Below are 15,510 nucleotides of genomic sequence, written 5' to 3'. Positions count from 1 at the left end.
GAGGCTGGACAGGGCCAGGGAGGTGAGAGAGAGAGGGAGGGAGGGAGGGAGGGAGGCTGGACAAGGCCAGAGAGAGAGGGAGGGAGGGAGGGAGGGAGGCTGGACAGGGCCAGGGAGGTGTGAGAGAGGGGGAGAGAGGGAGGGAGGCTGGACAGGGCCAGGGAGGTGAGAGAGAGGGAGGGAGGGAGGGAGGCTGGACAGGGCCAGGGAGGGGGGAGGGAGGGAGGCTGGATGGGGCCAGGGAGGTGAGAGAGAGAGAGGGAGGAGAGGCTGGAAGAGGCCCTGTGAACATGTGCTGGAAACCCCTCAGCAGATTCAGCCATGGAGTTCAGGCTGCTTTGTTCGAATGAGGACAGGGATGCCTGGAAGGACTGGAGTGGGTCAGGAATTGTAGAGAGCGCGTTGGTTTTCTGATGAGTTTTGTGAGGGGTGCAGAGGTGGTGGCTGCAGGGCGGGATGTGGGACTGAACGGCTGGTAGCGTGCGAAGAGCACCGTGCGCACTGAGGTGCCGTGCCGCTCCTGGTTTTTTTTGTTAATTTTTAAGTTTTATTCATTTGAAAGAGTTAAAGAGAAAGAGGGGAGACAGAGATCTTCAGTCTGCGGGTTCACTCCCCAAACAGCCACAACAGCCGGAGCCGGGCCAGGCTGAAGCTTGGGGCCAGGAGCTTCGTCCAGGGCTCCCACAAGGGTGCAGGCCCAAGCACTGGGGCCGTCTTCTGCTGCCTTCCCAGTGCGTTAGCAGGGAGCTGGATTGGAAGTCGAGCAGCCAGGACTCAAATTGGTGCCCAAATGGAATGTTAGCTCTGCAGGCTGTGGCTTAACCCACTACACTACAATGCTGGCCCTTAATGTCTTGTCGTAATTTGTTTTTTTAATTGGGAAGGCAGAAAGAGATAGATGGAGAGAGATCTTCTGTCTACTGGTTCACTCCCAAAATATCTTGAAAAGCCAGGGCTGGGCAGGCTGAAGCTGGGAGTCTGCAACTGTGTCTGGGTCTCCAAGCACTGAGCCGTCACCTGCTGCTTCGCAGGGTCTTTGCTCGTTAGCAGGAAGCAGAGTTGGGACCAGAGTAGCCAGTGCGTCAGTCAGGCTCCCCGGGCGGGCTGCAGGGTCTGAGGCAGTGGCTTCACTGTCCTCACGACGAGCGGAGTGGCCCCTGTCAGCAGGGCGAGACGTGTGCACCCGCTCCTTGAGTTCACAGCTGCGTGAGGCCAGAGGAGGAGGACTGGAGATGTGAGGGGTTAGAGGAGGTGTGGAAGGGGCTGTGGGGGCTGGGTTGCTGTGCAGTATCGGTAGCCCTCATGGTTGGCGCTGTCCGCTGAAGGGCACGTCCCCAGCTTGGCTGTTGGAGGCTTGCCAGTGGGCTCCTCTGTTCACGGCTGCCTTCCTGAGGGTGGGACAGGGCTCCTGAGATGTCTCCGGGAGGGCGGGCTGGAGCAGTCCGTGTGGCTGGGGAGAGGGAAGGAGCCGCCGAGAGCCGAGCTGCTTCCTTCTGGCTGGCTCTGTGGGTCTGCGAGCGGTGTCAGCTGCAGGGCTCTGGGCTGAGGGCTGTGCCTTCCCTCGGTGGCAGGCGCTGAGACTGCCATGTAACTGTCGCGTGCCTTTTGTCAGGAGAAGTGAAGCTAGGAGGCCAGTGGGCAGCCTGGCCCCCCTCTCAGACGCGCCCCCCGTGCGGAGTGGACTCAGCTCACTGGAGGGAGCCCCCTCCTTGAAAGACTCTGAGAGTGAGTATCTGTGTCAGGTGCGTTTCTCTACAGTGAAGTAGGATACGATGACTGTGGATTCTTTTCCTAGGAAAATCGTAATATAGCCCATAACTTTATCATTTCGATGTTTCCTGTTAAAATCTCGTGTGTTTTTGTTTTTTCAGAAGCGGTTGCATTCTCTGTATCGTTTTGCCTTTCCTTGTCCCATCAGGAGACTTCAGGCGGGGACTCCCAGTCAGCCTGTGAGCAGAGGGAAGGCCGCGGCTCTGCCGTGTGCTGCGCTGTTAAGTGAGGGTGTTAGCAGCATAGGCCTGTTCAGTGCACTTCTGGCTTCTGATTTTCACCCTGAGATGAGTTCAAGTCAAGGAATAGATATAATAATTTTTAAGTCATTTCTCGCACATTTAGAATTAATTGAGCTGAATTTAAGTTCAGTTATTTCTTGATTCATTTTGTAAAGATTTGATTTATTTGAGAGTTACGGAAAGAGACAGGGAGAGAGACAGGTCTCCCGTCTGCTGGTTCACTCCCCAAAGGGCTACATGGTTGGAGCTGGGCCAGTCCAAAGCCAGAAGCCTGGAGCTTCTTCCAGGTCTCCCTTGTGGGTGCAGGGGCCTGAGGACTTGGGCCATCTTCTACTGCTTTCCCAGGCCACAGCAGAGAGCTGGATTGGAAGTGGAGCAGCCAGGACTTGAACCAGCGTCCATAGGGGATGGAGGCTTATCCTACTATGCCACAGTGCTGCCCCCTGGTTCAGTTATTTATAGAAATTTGTTCTGTGATGCCGCAGTAATCTTTATAGGAAGGTTGAATGAAGCAGTCGTCTGCCCTCAGGGACTGGGATCTCACATGTCTCTTAGGTTTACAGAAGTAGAGATGAGGAGGTAGACATGGAACAGCCAGACTCCTTCACCACGTCCCTTCCCCTCCCTCCTAAGTGTGGTGACAGTGCTGAGTTGAAAACAAACATGTAGGGGCTGGTGCTGTGGCATTGTGGGTAAAGCTACCGCCTGCAGTGCCAGCATCCCATATGGGCACCAGTTTGAGTCCTGGCTGCTCCACTTCCAGTCCTGCTGTGGCCTGGGAAAGCAGTGGAAGATGGCCAAGTCCTTGGGCCCCTGCACCTGCGTGGGAGACTTGGAGGAAGCTCCTGGCTCTGGCTTCACATTGGCGCAGCTCTGGCCATTGCAGCCATCTGGGCAGTGAACCAATGGATGGAAGACCTCTCTGGCTTTCTCTCTCTCTCTAACTCTTCTTTCAAATAAATAAATAAATCTTTAAAGAATGTAGATCTGCAGACCGACCTTGTGTGCTGTGTCACACCAGACAGGATGTGATTGGCAGTGTTTAGAGCATACATGTGCGTCTCTTGCAGGACTTTCCTGAAATAGATTGACTAGTATTTGCAGTGTTTTGCCTGATTGTGCAGTCCTTCCTAAGCTTTTGTCACCGTGGGGCTTGCAGCACACGAGAAGTGGTCTCCGGCTTCTCGTCAGCGTCTGGTAGCCAGAGTGTGCCAGAATGTGGCTCATGGCGCCTTCGCCATGCTCTTGTCTGTGGCTGTTGCCGCCTTCAGGAAAGAGGCCAGGCTGGCACGATGATGTCACTCTGACTGCACGTGACGTGGACAGGGTGTTGAGAACTGAGGACTAAGAGGTGAAAGTGACAAGAGGTCAGCTTGGTAGATGAAGTGCTGGATGAGTGGAAGCAAAGTCCAGAAGTCCCCAGGAAAAACAGCACTGATAAAAATAACCCCAGGCACAGGGCAGACTTCCGAGCTGCTGGTGAGCGCGACGTCTGCGTGGTGTGTGATCAGAAGGGAGGGCGTGCGTCCTGTGAGCGTCCTTAACCCGTCTGCGGTTTTTCCCTGACTCTGGGTTTCCTGCTCTGATGAAGGAGCCTCCTGCTGAAGGGAGGACGGGTGTGTGGGGGAGGCTGCGTTCTGAAAGTCACTTTAATCCTGGTCATTTTTTGTTTGTTTACAGGCAAGAGAGGAAGCGCGGTGCTGAAGGATCTGAAGCTAGTCAACGATAAAATGGGGTCCCTGGGATTAGGTAACCAGACTTCCAGTTTCACTGCTGGCTGCTTGCATGTGATTGTTGTTGGGACAGAGTGAGTGACCCAGCCTGCACTGAGCCACGTGGTGCTGGGGACCGGGGCTGTAGGCTGCTGCAGAGGGGCTGTAGCAGCAGCTGAGACAGACCTGTCTCGTGTAGTTTAAATTCTAGAAGGGAAGACAGGCGTCACGCAGGGACCTACAGGTATTTGGAGTCTTACTGGTTTGGAGAGGGGTCCTGGGTTGCCTTCAGCTACCCCGCGCTTCCGGGAAAGCCTTCTGGGAGAGTAACTTCTGTGCTGAGCCTGGTGTTGAGGAGACCAACCTCAGGAAGAAGCAGGGAGATTTTGGTTCCGATTGGAAGAAGTCTGCATAGCAGAGCTGTTCTCTAGGTATTGGGAGCAGGGGATTGCCAGTCCAGGCCCAGCCCAGACCCAGGGAACTGAGTCTTAGAAAAGCCCTGAGGTGCTGTGTGCACTTCTGTTCCGGGAGGCAGAAGTCGCTGAGCCCGCCGTGGGGAATCATCCGTGTGAAGTACGAGTCCCCGTGTGACACTGCTGAACCCTGGGCTGCGTGTGCAGACCGTCCTCCTGCTTTCTGTTCTGTGCAGCCCCCGGCAGGCGTGACAGAGCCTACCCCAGCCCTGACCTGTTGCTGCCCCGGGGGACGTGCAGGGACGTCAGGGCTCTGCTCTGCGAGCCCTCAGCCTCCACAGGAAGAAGGCTGCGTCTGCTCTGCGCTCTTGGCCTTTACGTCAGCCGTCTAGAAACTGCCCCTCCCTCTGGAGAAGCTCCCCGCTAGTGCGAAGAGCTGGGGTCTGGAGTTGAGATCCAAGTGAACACTCGTGCGGTGGCTCTCGTGGACATGGACGGGTGGGGCCGGGAGGTGAACCGAGCTGCTGTTCTCCGCTCAGTTAGGGGAGCTCACAACCCCACCTCAGTGTTTGCATTACGTCCACATACGTAAATCGCAGCTCGCTGCCTGGCACGCTGGGGCCTCGTAAGTGCTGGGCGCTTTGTTACTGTGCTCCCGGCTGGTGGCCCGCTCCTTGTTCTGCACAAGCCTGGTGCCGAGGCTGTGTGCTCCGCTCTCAGTGCGCCTCTCCTGCCGGCTCTCAGAGCAGTCGCTTGTCTTCTCTGCCCCGCCGAGGGGTTATCTGCCACCTCCACGGGTGTCCCTTGAGCTTACTCCAGATCCAAACTTGCCACAGCCGTCCCACCATCTGGGCTCGGTCTCCTCCTCTGCCATCTGATTGCACTTACGTGCAGCCGAAGGAGCTGCCGTGGCTGTTTCTTGGCCTCACCAGCTGGCCACCGCGTGGTTGGTTTCGTCAGAGCACTCCTGCTGTCTTCTCTCTGTGCCCTGCCTGACAGTGCCCGATTCGTGTCAAGCACTTGCAGCCCCTGCGCCTGCGAGGTGACCATTCCAGGGTGGAGAGCAGACCAGGAGTCGTCCCCACTCCCTCTTGTCTCCAGGGATCCTGATCCCCGCTGCACGTCTGAGCGTGGCGGTAACAGCGGTTCTCTCCTCCACCCCGTCCCAGCCTTGTCCTGCCTGGTTGCCCACAGCAGCCCTCTGGGGCCTTGCTCCCTTCTCGCCTCTCCCTCCGTGTTTCCTCGGGACATGGTTGAGTGTCCGTGGGAGAAGGACTTCTGATGCTGCTCCCTCTTCTCAACTCCTCTCTGACCCCAACATCCTCCCTCCCCAAAAGATGGGTTGCCCTTGGCTGAAGTCTTGACCGTAGCCTGCCAGGCCTTGAATATTCCGGCCCCTGCCAGCCCCTGTGACGTCGTGCCCCTTGTTCTGTGGTTGGACTGGCTTCCTCACCACAGCCTCCCTGCTCCCAGGCTCTGTGCATGTGCCCCTGGAGCACGCTCTGCCCACACTGTGTGCCCCTGGAGCACGCTCCGCCCACACTGCGTGCCACTCGCGGCTTCTTGAGGTTTCGGTGCACTGCAGCCTGCGAGGGTTCGTCCAGCTGTTCTAGGAGCGTCCAGTCCCTCCTCCCTTGTTGCCTCTTTCTGTGTGTTGGGCTGTTGCTCCCAGAGGCCATTGCTGTACCTGCAGGGACCCTGGTGGTCACTCTCGTATTTGATGACTAAATGAAGGAGTCACCTTGTTGGCTCCCGTCCGGGACCTGGGTCTGCTCAGCAGGACGCTGTGTGGAGCAGTTCAGTCCCATGCTCTGGGCAGCTTGATGTCGAGCTAGGGTCTCCTCGTCTGCGTCTGCCCTCCTGGAGTTCCTGTGTGTCTTCCCTATGCGCTGATCTGCACTGGTAGACAGCCTCTCATGCCTCCAGGTCGTCAGCATCTGGCCCTCCGAGGATGGGGGAGAGGGACAGCGAGTCTGTCAGGGCCTTCCAGGACACTGAGAAACTGGTGTTGCCCCCTGCGGTCACTGCTGGTCAGAACCCAGCCGCAGACCCTGTCTGAGTAAGCGCTCCAGACAGGGATCCTCCTGGGAGCCCATGCTTGGTGTGGATCTCGCCAGGGTTTAGAGCTGGGGACATGAGCAGGAAAGGGCCCCCGACTTCCCCTCGGCCACAGCGCCCTTCATGCGGGGCTGTGGGTTTGCATCTGCCACTGTCAGGCAGGTGTTCTGTGCTGTACTTCAAGCCTCTCTGTTCCTGGTGGTCAATGCTTAGTGCACCATGTTGGAAAGGCTCAGTAGCTGAAAGCAGGCGGCTGCAGGGGCTTGGTGATGCTGGACCCCTGAGAACCACGAGTGGCGATCACGTTATGTGAGTAGCTGCTCTTGAGAACCTGGGGTAGGGCGGGATGTGTTGTAGCCAGTAAACTGCCACCTGCAGTGCCGGCATCCCATGCGGGTGCCAGTCAGGTCCCGGCTGCTCCACTTCTAATCCAGCGCCCTGCTAATGTGACTGGGAAAGCAGCAAAAGATGGGCCAAGTGTTGGGGCCCCTGCACCCACGTGGGAGAACTGGGAGAAGCTCCTGGCTCCTGGCTTCGGATCAGCACAGCTCTGGCGATTCTGGCCAGTTGGGGAGTGAACCAGTGGATGGAAGACCTCTGTGTCTCTCTGCCTCTCCTCTCTCTCTGCCTCTCCTCTCTGTGTAACTCTGACTTTCAAATGAATAAATCTTAAAAAAAAAAAAAAAAAAAAAAAAAAAAAAAAAAAAAATGGTGCAGACACTTAGAATTGTGTTTGTCATTTGCCTCCAGAGAATATAGCAAATTATTTTAGGGTTTTAGCACTTTTTTAAGGGTTTTTTTTGTTGTTTTGATTTTTACTTATTTGACAGAGTTATGGAGAGAGGGAGAGAGAGAGACCTTCCCACGTGACTGCAGTGACTGGGACTGGGCTAACCAGAGCTGGATCCTCGTCTCCCACAGGGATGCAGGGACCCAAGCGCTTGGCCTTCTTCGCTGCTTTGCCAGGAACAGTAGTAGGGAGCTGAATAAAAGATGGAGCGGCTAGGACTCAAACTGGTGTTCGTATGGGATGCTGGCATTGTAGACAGTGGCTTAACCCTCTGTGTTAACCCGCTGTGCTTCGACACTGGCCGCAGTGCTTCTTTGTAAATGATGTGGTGTCGTTCTGCGATGAGAATTGGAAGGAAGTGTGTCTCTGTCGTGTGTGTGTGTGTGTAGGTGTGTGTATGTGTGTGTGCACCTTTGTGAATACCCTTATTTGAGAGGCAGAGACAGCTCACATCTGCTTGTCCACTCCCTCAGTTCCTGTGATGGCTGGGGCTGGGCCAGGGCGGAAGCTGGGAACTGGGAGCTGTCGGGCTCGCATGAGTGATGGGGGCACAGCCACTTGAGCCATCCCCACTGACCCCCAGGGTCTGCCTTAGCGGGAGGCTGGAGTGAGGAGCCAGGGCCTGGCATCAGATGTGGGACGGGAGCATCTTAACCAACGCCCACGCGGGAGTGTGTGTGTGGCTGTCGGTAAACCCTGGAGTGTGGCTGCACAAGTGTGACTTCTCTTCTCACCTTTATCAGGCGCTGGAGAGGATGACGACTATGTCGACGACTTTAATAGGTAAGAAAACAGTCGGCACATGTGTAAATATATAGATAGGTAAACTGCAAATACAGGCAAGTACGGCAGAATCATACCAGGGCTTATTTTAGTGCAGTTGAGTCTTTTGTTCATCTTGATTTGACATGAATAAAATACTGTATCTGGGAGCGTGTGTTTGCTTCCTATTAGAATACGGATGTGCGTATTGCATTCTGGAGACATGGTAGGACCGGTCCCTGCAGACTGGGGTCCCGCAGCCACAGCCCGGTGCTGGGTTGTGAGTGCTTTCTCCTCGTTCTTCCCTCTCTGAGATGGGGATTGTCAGCTATCATTGCAGATGGGGTTCCTTAGGATGTGTGTCACTTGATTTATAATCTGTGAGTTGGCTAATAATGGAGAAGTAATGTTGTGAATATAATTAAAACTTTAAATTCAGTGCCTGAAACTTGTTTAATTGATAGTTTTATTCTGATTGGAAATTTATATTTTTCAGCAGGACAGTTTACTTTTTTTTAGAGGAACTGTGATATAATTGGTGAAATTTTTCTTTAAAGATTTTATTTATTTGAAAGAGTTACATAGAGTGGTAGAGCCAGAGAGTGAGCGAGAGGTCTTCCATCTGCTGGTTCACTCCCCAAATGACTGCAATGGCCATAGCTGAGCTGTTCCGAAGCCAGGAGCCAGGAGCTTCTTCTGGGTCCCCCACGTGGGTGCAGGGCCCAAGGACTTGGGCCATCTTCTACTGCTTTCCAGGCCATAGCAGAGAGCTAGATAGGAAGTGGAGCAGCCAGGACTGGTGCCCATATGGGGTGCTGGCACTGCAGGCTGGGGCTTTAACCCACTGCTCCACAGCACTGGCCCCTAATTGGTGAAATGTTAAAATCTGTTTCTTGCCATCCTGTCCAGAGTCACCAGAATGAACCTTAGTTTTCTGTCTGTTTCTGTTCCGCTTGCTGCATGTTTTAAGAGTCATGTGAGAGGATATTGATGTGAAATCACTGATAGTTCATGTTAGATTTAAGCGGTGAAAATCAGTATCTGAGAGCTTGAAGAATGGTGATCGTTCTCCTCAGATGTTTATTTTCGGAGTTTTTATTTTTGTTTTTCTCTTCCTTAGTACCAGCCATCGCTCAGAAAGAAGCGAGTTGAGTATCGGTGAAGAGATCGAAGAAGACCTCTCTGTGGAAATCGAGGACATCAACACCAGCGATAAAGTAGGTGTCACGCCTTAGCGTGCCCTGCTGCTGTTGCTGCCTGCTTGTTGATTTACTTCCTGCAAAGCTTGAACAATCCACACTGATGAGTAGAAAAACAGTTGGCAGCTGTGGCCCATTCATGGCAGCTGCTGGTGCAGGTGTGCAGGGAACGTGCCTTCTGTGCGACTGGCTGTGGTCGTCACCCACCGCGGTGCCCAGGAGCGTCGGAGTGACAGATGTGGTTTAAGGGAGGCCACGACGGAGCAGGACCGGAGACGGAGTCACCCACTGATGTGCATGGGGTCAGTGTGGGCTGAAGCTGAGAGCAGAGGACAGTGTGGTCACTTCAGGGCCACTTGTGCCGTCGAGACAGGCAGGTCAGGGCTGAGCTAGGACCGCAGCCAGCAGGACAGCAGAGCGTGTTCTGGCATAGAATCAGGAGTTCTTACCTGAGGTCCAGATCTGACGTTTCTTGGATGACGAGCTGTGGCAGTCCCGGCTCCGTGTCTCCGTCTGCCCGAGCTGTCGGCAGAGCTCTGGTCATTGCCTCAGGGTGTGGGTGGCTCTGGCCAGAAGGTGGCTGCTGTCTGGAGAGTGGCTGAGGCCCAGGGTCAGCGTGGGTCCCCTGGGGAGGGTCTCCCCGAGAGGAGCAGTCTGCAGTGCATCCCTGTGGCCTGCGTCGCTGGGGTCTGCCTTTTATTTTTTTGAGAGGTAGAGTTATAGGCAGAGAGAGGAAGAGACAGATCTTCCATCCGCTGGTTCACTCCCCAAATGGCCACACTGGCCAGGGCTGGGCTGATCCAAAGCCAGGAGCTTCTTTTGGGTCTTCCAGTGGGTGCAGGGGCCCAAGCGCTTGGGCCTTCTTCCACTGCTTTCCCAAGCCATAGCAGACAGCTGGATTGGAAGAGGAGCAGCCAGGAGTCGAACTGGCACCCATATGGGATGCCGGCGTTGCAGGTAGGGTCATAACCTACTATGCCACAGTGCTGGATGCACTGATTTTTTTAATGCTTATTTTATTTATTTTGAGGTGGGGAGAGAGAGAGAGAGAGAAAGGTGTCTTCTGTCTGCTGGTTCACCCGCCAAATGCTTCCGACATCCAGGGCTGGGCCAGGCGCAGCCAGTAGCCTGAAGCTCCATCTGAGTCTCCCTGTGTGGTGTCAGGCACTTCAGTCAGCATTTGCTGCCTCCCAGGATGCATTAGGAGGAAGCCAGACGGGAAGCGGGGTGGCTGAGACCCTCCAAAGTGGGGAATGGGCTTCTAAGTAGCAGCTAGCCCACTGCGCCACAGCTCCGGCCCCTGAATCATTGTCTTGATAACGTTAATGTGAAGTTCAAGTGTTAGCCAGGATAGAGGTAAGAATATGACACAGGAGACCCGGCATTCGTGACTGTCCAGCCCCACAGGTGAGTAGGCTCGGAGCAGCAGAGCCCGCAGGGCAGGGCAGGGCCCGCAGTACAGGTGGGCAGGTGAGGGCAGAGCCCGCAGTGCAGGTGGGCAGGGCAGGGCAGAGCCCTCAGTGCAGGTGGGCAGGTGAGCAGGTGAGGGCAGAGCCCGCAGTGCAGGTGGGCAGGTGAGGGCAGGGCCCGCAGTGCAGGTGAGCAGGTGAGGGCAGGGCCCGCAGTGCAGGTGGGCAGGGCAGGGCAGAGCCCTCAGTGCAGGTGGGCAGGTGGGCAGGTGAGGGCAGAGCCCGCAGTGCAGGTGGGCAGGGGAGGGCAGGGCCCGCAGTGCAGGTGGGCAGGTGAGGGCAGGGCCCTCAGTGCAGGTGAGCAGGTGAGGGCAGGGCAGGGCAGAGCCCGCAGTGGAGGTGGGCAGGTGAGGGCAGGGCCCGCAGTGCAGGTGGGCAGGGGAGGGCAGGGCCCGCAGTGCAGGTGGGCAGGGGAGGGCAGCAGAGCCCCGGGCTCTCTGGGAAGGGTCTCTGCTGCGGGTCTGTGTCAAGCTTGCTCTCCCGGAGCTCCTGGTCGTCTCTTCAAGGTTCCGAGTTCCTCTTTGAGGCAGTTTCAGTTTGTGACGTGAACAGTGTGTTTTATAGTTTCCAAGATGACTGCTTTGCATCCTAATTCTAAAACTAGGGAAGCACCTTATCAGATAATAAAACGTCTTTATCAGATAGCGTTTACTTCTAGTTAGTGTTCATCCAGTTTCCTTTTTCGGTGACCACTTAAGTTAAACATTTTCTCTGGAAGTTTTTGGTTATTCTGGTGTTTTTGTTTTTTGTTTCTGGGTTTTTTTTTTTTTTTTTTTGCCCTAAATCTTTATCTGGTTTTTCCTATATCCACATTTACCTACAGCTACAAATTGGCAGTAATAGACTACGTGATGGTTTTGCAAATACAATGGAATACCCTACTGGTTTCATTCTTTAATAGTGATCAGAGAGGCCGGTGTTGTGGCGCAGTGGGTTAAGCCGTTTTCTGAAGCGCCGACATCTGACATGGACACTGGTTCAAGTCCCAGCTGCTCCACTTCTGACCAGCTCCCTGCTGTGGCCTGGGAAAGCAGTGGACAGTGGCCCAGGTGCTTGGGCACCCATGCGGGAGACCCCAGGTGAAGCTCCTGCGTCCTGGCTCTGGCCTGGCCCAGCCCCAGTGGTCGCATCCATTTGGGCAGTGAGCTGGCAGATAGGGAAGATCTCTCTCTCTCTTTCTGCCTTTGAAATAAAAGTCTCTTAAAAAAATAGTGATCAGAGGAGAAAGTGTAGTTGTAACGTGAGAATTTGTTCTACAACTTGCAGCCTTTTCTGGTATTTTCAGGTTTTTTTTTCATAAACTGGATTTGGATTGCATGTATACAGATTTTAATTAAGATTGCTAATAGTCTTTTTAACAGGTCTTTTTATGCTAAAAACCAAGAGGGAAGGAATACTTACTGTTTAAAAAGATTTTACTCCTAGCTAACATTTTTCTGTTCTAAAGAGCAACAAAATGAGGAGGTAGAAGGGGAAAGGTGAATAGATACGTGAGAGAATACATCTCATACAGTTTTTTTTTTTTAAGCCTAGGACACAATGTGTCCGCTGGTTCTTCTTTTATTTATTTATTTATTTATTTATTTATTTATTTATTTATTTTGACAGGCAGAGTGGACAGTGAGAGAGAAACAGAGAGAAAGGTCTTCCTTTGCCGTTGGTTCACCCTCCAAATGGTCGCCGCGGCTGGCGCACTGCGCTGATCTGATGGCAGGAGCCAGGTGCTTCTCCTGGTCTCCCATGGGGTGCAGGGCCCAAGCACTTGGGCCATCCTCCACTGCACTCTCGGGCCACAGCAGAGAGCTGGCCTGGAAGGGGGGCAACTGGGACAGAATCCGGTGCCTCAACCGGGACTAGAACCCGGTGTGCCGGCGCCGCAAGGCGGAGGATTAGCCTAGTGAGCCACGGCACCAGCCTTCATACAGTTTTTCTTAAAGAGAAATTGTTTAATACTTAAGGAGTTTTTATGTACTTAATTTGAAAGGTAGAATTAGGGGGAGACAAGAGACCTTCCGTCTGCTGGTTCACTCCGCAGATGGCAGCAAATGCTGGGGCTGAGCCAGGCCAAAGCCAGGAGCCTGGAGCTCTGTCCCATGTGGGTGCAGGGCCCAAGCACGGGAGCAGGCCCAGGTGCAGCAGCAGGGAGCTGGATCAGAAGTGGAGCAGCCGGGACGTGAGCTGGCGCTCATCTGGGATGCCTGCATTTCAGGCAGCGGCACGCCCGCCCCGCCACAGCCCCGGCCCCTCATGGCTCCTGAGTTGGAGCTGTATTGTTTCTTGTGACTGGGGAGCTGAGGCGCTGGTGGACTTCCGAGAGGCTGCCTCGCAGCTACAGAGGGTGGCTGGAGGTGCTGCCTGCTCGAGTTGTGCAGCTGTGTCGCCTGGTGCAGCCCGAGGTGGTGGTGGTGGCTCATCGAGACGGATGGGTGCCCGTGGTCACCAGTGGGGCCCGCTGGGGGTGTTCTGTGTTGACCCACGCTTCTGTCCTTGCTGTGGAGGTCTTCCTTAGCCTGTTAGGCTCTCACACCTGTTCTTTGAGAAGCTTACAGAAATCAACGTGTGTATGTCCTAAGAAGGGTTAACTTTCTAGTTCTCCTCGTGCATAGTTGAGACAGAAGCGGAGATCACTCATTTGTGTAGCACCTGTACCCGAGGCGTGCCAGGAGTCTGAGCCCCAGAGGCGTCCTGTCTGCCCCTCTGTCACCGTGGCTGCGGAGAAGCTGGCCCCCTGAGGCTTTGGCTTGCTCAGGTCTGGCGTTACTGTCGTGAGCTCGGCTCTTAGGGCCCTGCGTGAAAGCAGAGGAAGTAGTTCCTACCTGGGCAAATCACAGTTTCAGAGGAGACCAGTCAGAGAGTGACTTCTGTGGCTAGGGTCCCAGCTGGGGCTTCGGCCAGGAGAGGTTCATGAAGTCTCCCACTACTCCCAGAGTCTTGGATTGAACCACAGGGACCCAGGATGTAACGAATGTAGAGCATGGAGCTCAGAGGGTAGCCCGATTTGTGGGTCGGGTCTCAGCACCTGAGTCTTTCCACCTGTTCTCTGAGGTGGAAGCAGTGAACAGCGCGTGAAATGTTTAAATCATAGCCGTGCGCTTGAGTTCTGACCTTCACTCTCTTCTTTCTCTCAACAACGAAGCTCGAGGACCTCACGCAGGACCTGACTGTGTCCCAGCTGAGTGACGTTGCGGACTACCTGGAGGACGTGGCGTAGCCTCGAGGAAGGAAGCCCCTGACCTGAGGCCTGGACGCCCCCTGCAGGGTCTGCCCCGTGTGCCTTCGTTCAGAGACTGCAGATATTTTTGAAGTTAACTTTCCAGTTTACTAAACAAAATACTTCTACGTGAGCGCGTGTGTGGAGGGTTTCATACTCCTGATTTGGCTCTGGAAATCGAGCAGGAAGGGCAGCCCCGCAGTGTTGTGACCACCTTGGGGGGGGGGGGGGGGCCGTGAGCCGCAGGTGTACACAGCCCTGAGTGTGAGAGCAGGCGTAGCCGGCCCCAGGAGGCGGCTCCTACCAGCCGCCCGCCGAGTGTGTTTTGATAGTAGGGGCTCTGCACGTGGTTGGCAGAATGACTGAGTGAATCTCTAACACGGAAGCATATCGATGTAAGGTAAACTTGCTGTGTCGACTTCATTCTGTATTTCCTTCCATTTGGGAGGTTTGTTAGACCATTAAGGTTATATTAAAGTACTCTTGTGTGTGCTGTTTAGTTGTGCTTGTTTTAAAGAGAGAGAACTGGCCGGCGCCGCGGCTCACTAGGCTAATCCTCCGCCTAGCGGCGCCGGCACACCGGGTTCTAGTCCCGGTGGGGGCGCCGGATTCTGTCCCGGTTGCCCCTCTTCCAGGCCAGCTCTCTGCTGTGGCCAGGGAGTGCAGTGGAGGATGGCCCAGGTGCTTGGGCCCTGCACCCTATGGGAGACCAGGAAAAGCACCTGGCTCCTGGCTCCTGCCATCGGATCAGCGCGGTGCGCCGGCCGCAGCGCGCCAACCGCGGCGGCCATTGGAGGGTGAACCAACGGCAAAGGAAGACCTTTCTCTCTGTCTCTCTCTCTCACTGTCCACTCTGCCTGTCAAAAAAAAAAAAAAAAAAAAGAGAGAGAACTGTCAACAATAGCATTCGTAGTCGCTGTCCCGCCTGTGGTCCATGTCAGCAGCGTTAGTGATGGGTTAGAATCTGTTATCTGTAAGATGCCTTGACATTCAATACCAAAATGCATCTGAAACCAGTAAGTGGTGCTTTTATTTCAGATCTGTCAGTTGATTACATTAAATCCAAATTGGAATGGAATAGTAGTAATGGCCTAAGACCATGTTCAGTTTGACCGTCTTGATTTCACTGTAAAAGTTCATCCCAGCCTTTAGAAGTGTAGGTGTGACGGACTTCCCAGCAGCCCGTGCGCCTGTGATCAGACACTGACGTCTGTGATGCAGGCCACACGACGGCAAAGCAGGTGGAGTGACGCAGGTGTCCTCAGATAGATAAGGAAAGGTGTAACCGTGTCACACTTTCATATTTTTTAATTTCAATTAAATTATGGATTTTTATTAAGAGTTACCTTTTTTAATAAAAGGAGCAAATTAGGTGTAATTCTTTGGTCTCAGTGAGCAGACTTTGTGGCTGCAGGATGCCTGTTGTTCTCTTATGTTAGCCTCAACGTTGCAGGGACGTTTGTTGGGTCCTAAAATGTAGGGGGAATAAAAATGTGAGGGCGAAGGCTGTCCAGCCTCAGCGTCTGGTTGTGCCGTGGCGGTGACGCCGAGCTGTGAAGGCTGTCCAGCGTCAGGGTCTGGTTGTGCCGTGGCGGTGACGCCGAGCTGTGAAGGCTGTCCAGCGTCAGGGTCTGGTTGTGCAGTGGCGGTGACGCCGAGCTGTGAAGGCTGTCCAGAGTCACGGTCTGGTTGTGCAGTGGCAGTGAAGCCAAGCTGTAGCCGTCGAGAGGAAGGAGCACGGAGCGCGGCAGCCGGACGCTCCTGGCTGCGTCACCTGTCGCATGTGCACGGACAGCGCTGGGTGCGTCCTCTCGTCCACGGTCGCTTTCTGAGAGCGCTCTGTTCTGTCCTGACCGCTATGATCTGGGTCAGCGGCGTGATTTA

At 54.6% G+C, this 15,510-nt stretch overlaps 1 protein-coding gene across 2 annotated transcripts in view; it reads left to right on the top strand.

Moving 5' to 3' along the window:
• The window catches only part of CEP43 (centrosomal protein 43), a 37,901-nt gene extending 23,782 nt beyond the window's left edge, over window positions 1–14,119 (top strand). For both annotated transcript variants that reach the window (XM_070074588.1, XM_070074587.1), the window contains 5 exons: window positions 1,613–1,725; window positions 3,693–3,761; window positions 7,729–7,768; window positions 8,868–8,964; window positions 13,552–14,119. In XM_070074588.1, the coding sequence (XP_069930689.1) occupies window positions 1,613–1,725; window positions 3,693–3,761; window positions 7,729–7,768; window positions 8,868–8,964; window positions 13,552–13,626 (394 nt within the window). In that variant the 3' untranslated portion in view covers window positions 13,627–14,119. The remainder of the gene's footprint in view (window positions 1–1,612; window positions 1,726–3,692; window positions 3,762–7,728; window positions 7,769–8,867; window positions 8,965–13,551) is intronic.
• The last annotated feature ends 1,391 nt before the right edge of the window (window positions 14,120–15,510 follow it).

Source organism: Oryctolagus cuniculus, chromosome 5 (assembly GCF_964237555.1).
Source record: "Oryctolagus cuniculus chromosome 5, mOryCun1.1, whole genome shotgun sequence".
In the NCBI taxonomy this organism is placed as follows: Eukaryota; Metazoa; Chordata; class Mammalia; order Lagomorpha; family Leporidae; genus Oryctolagus; species Oryctolagus cuniculus.
Note: the sequence above shows the minus strand (reverse complement) of the source record. Positions and strands in the feature narration are given on the sequence as shown.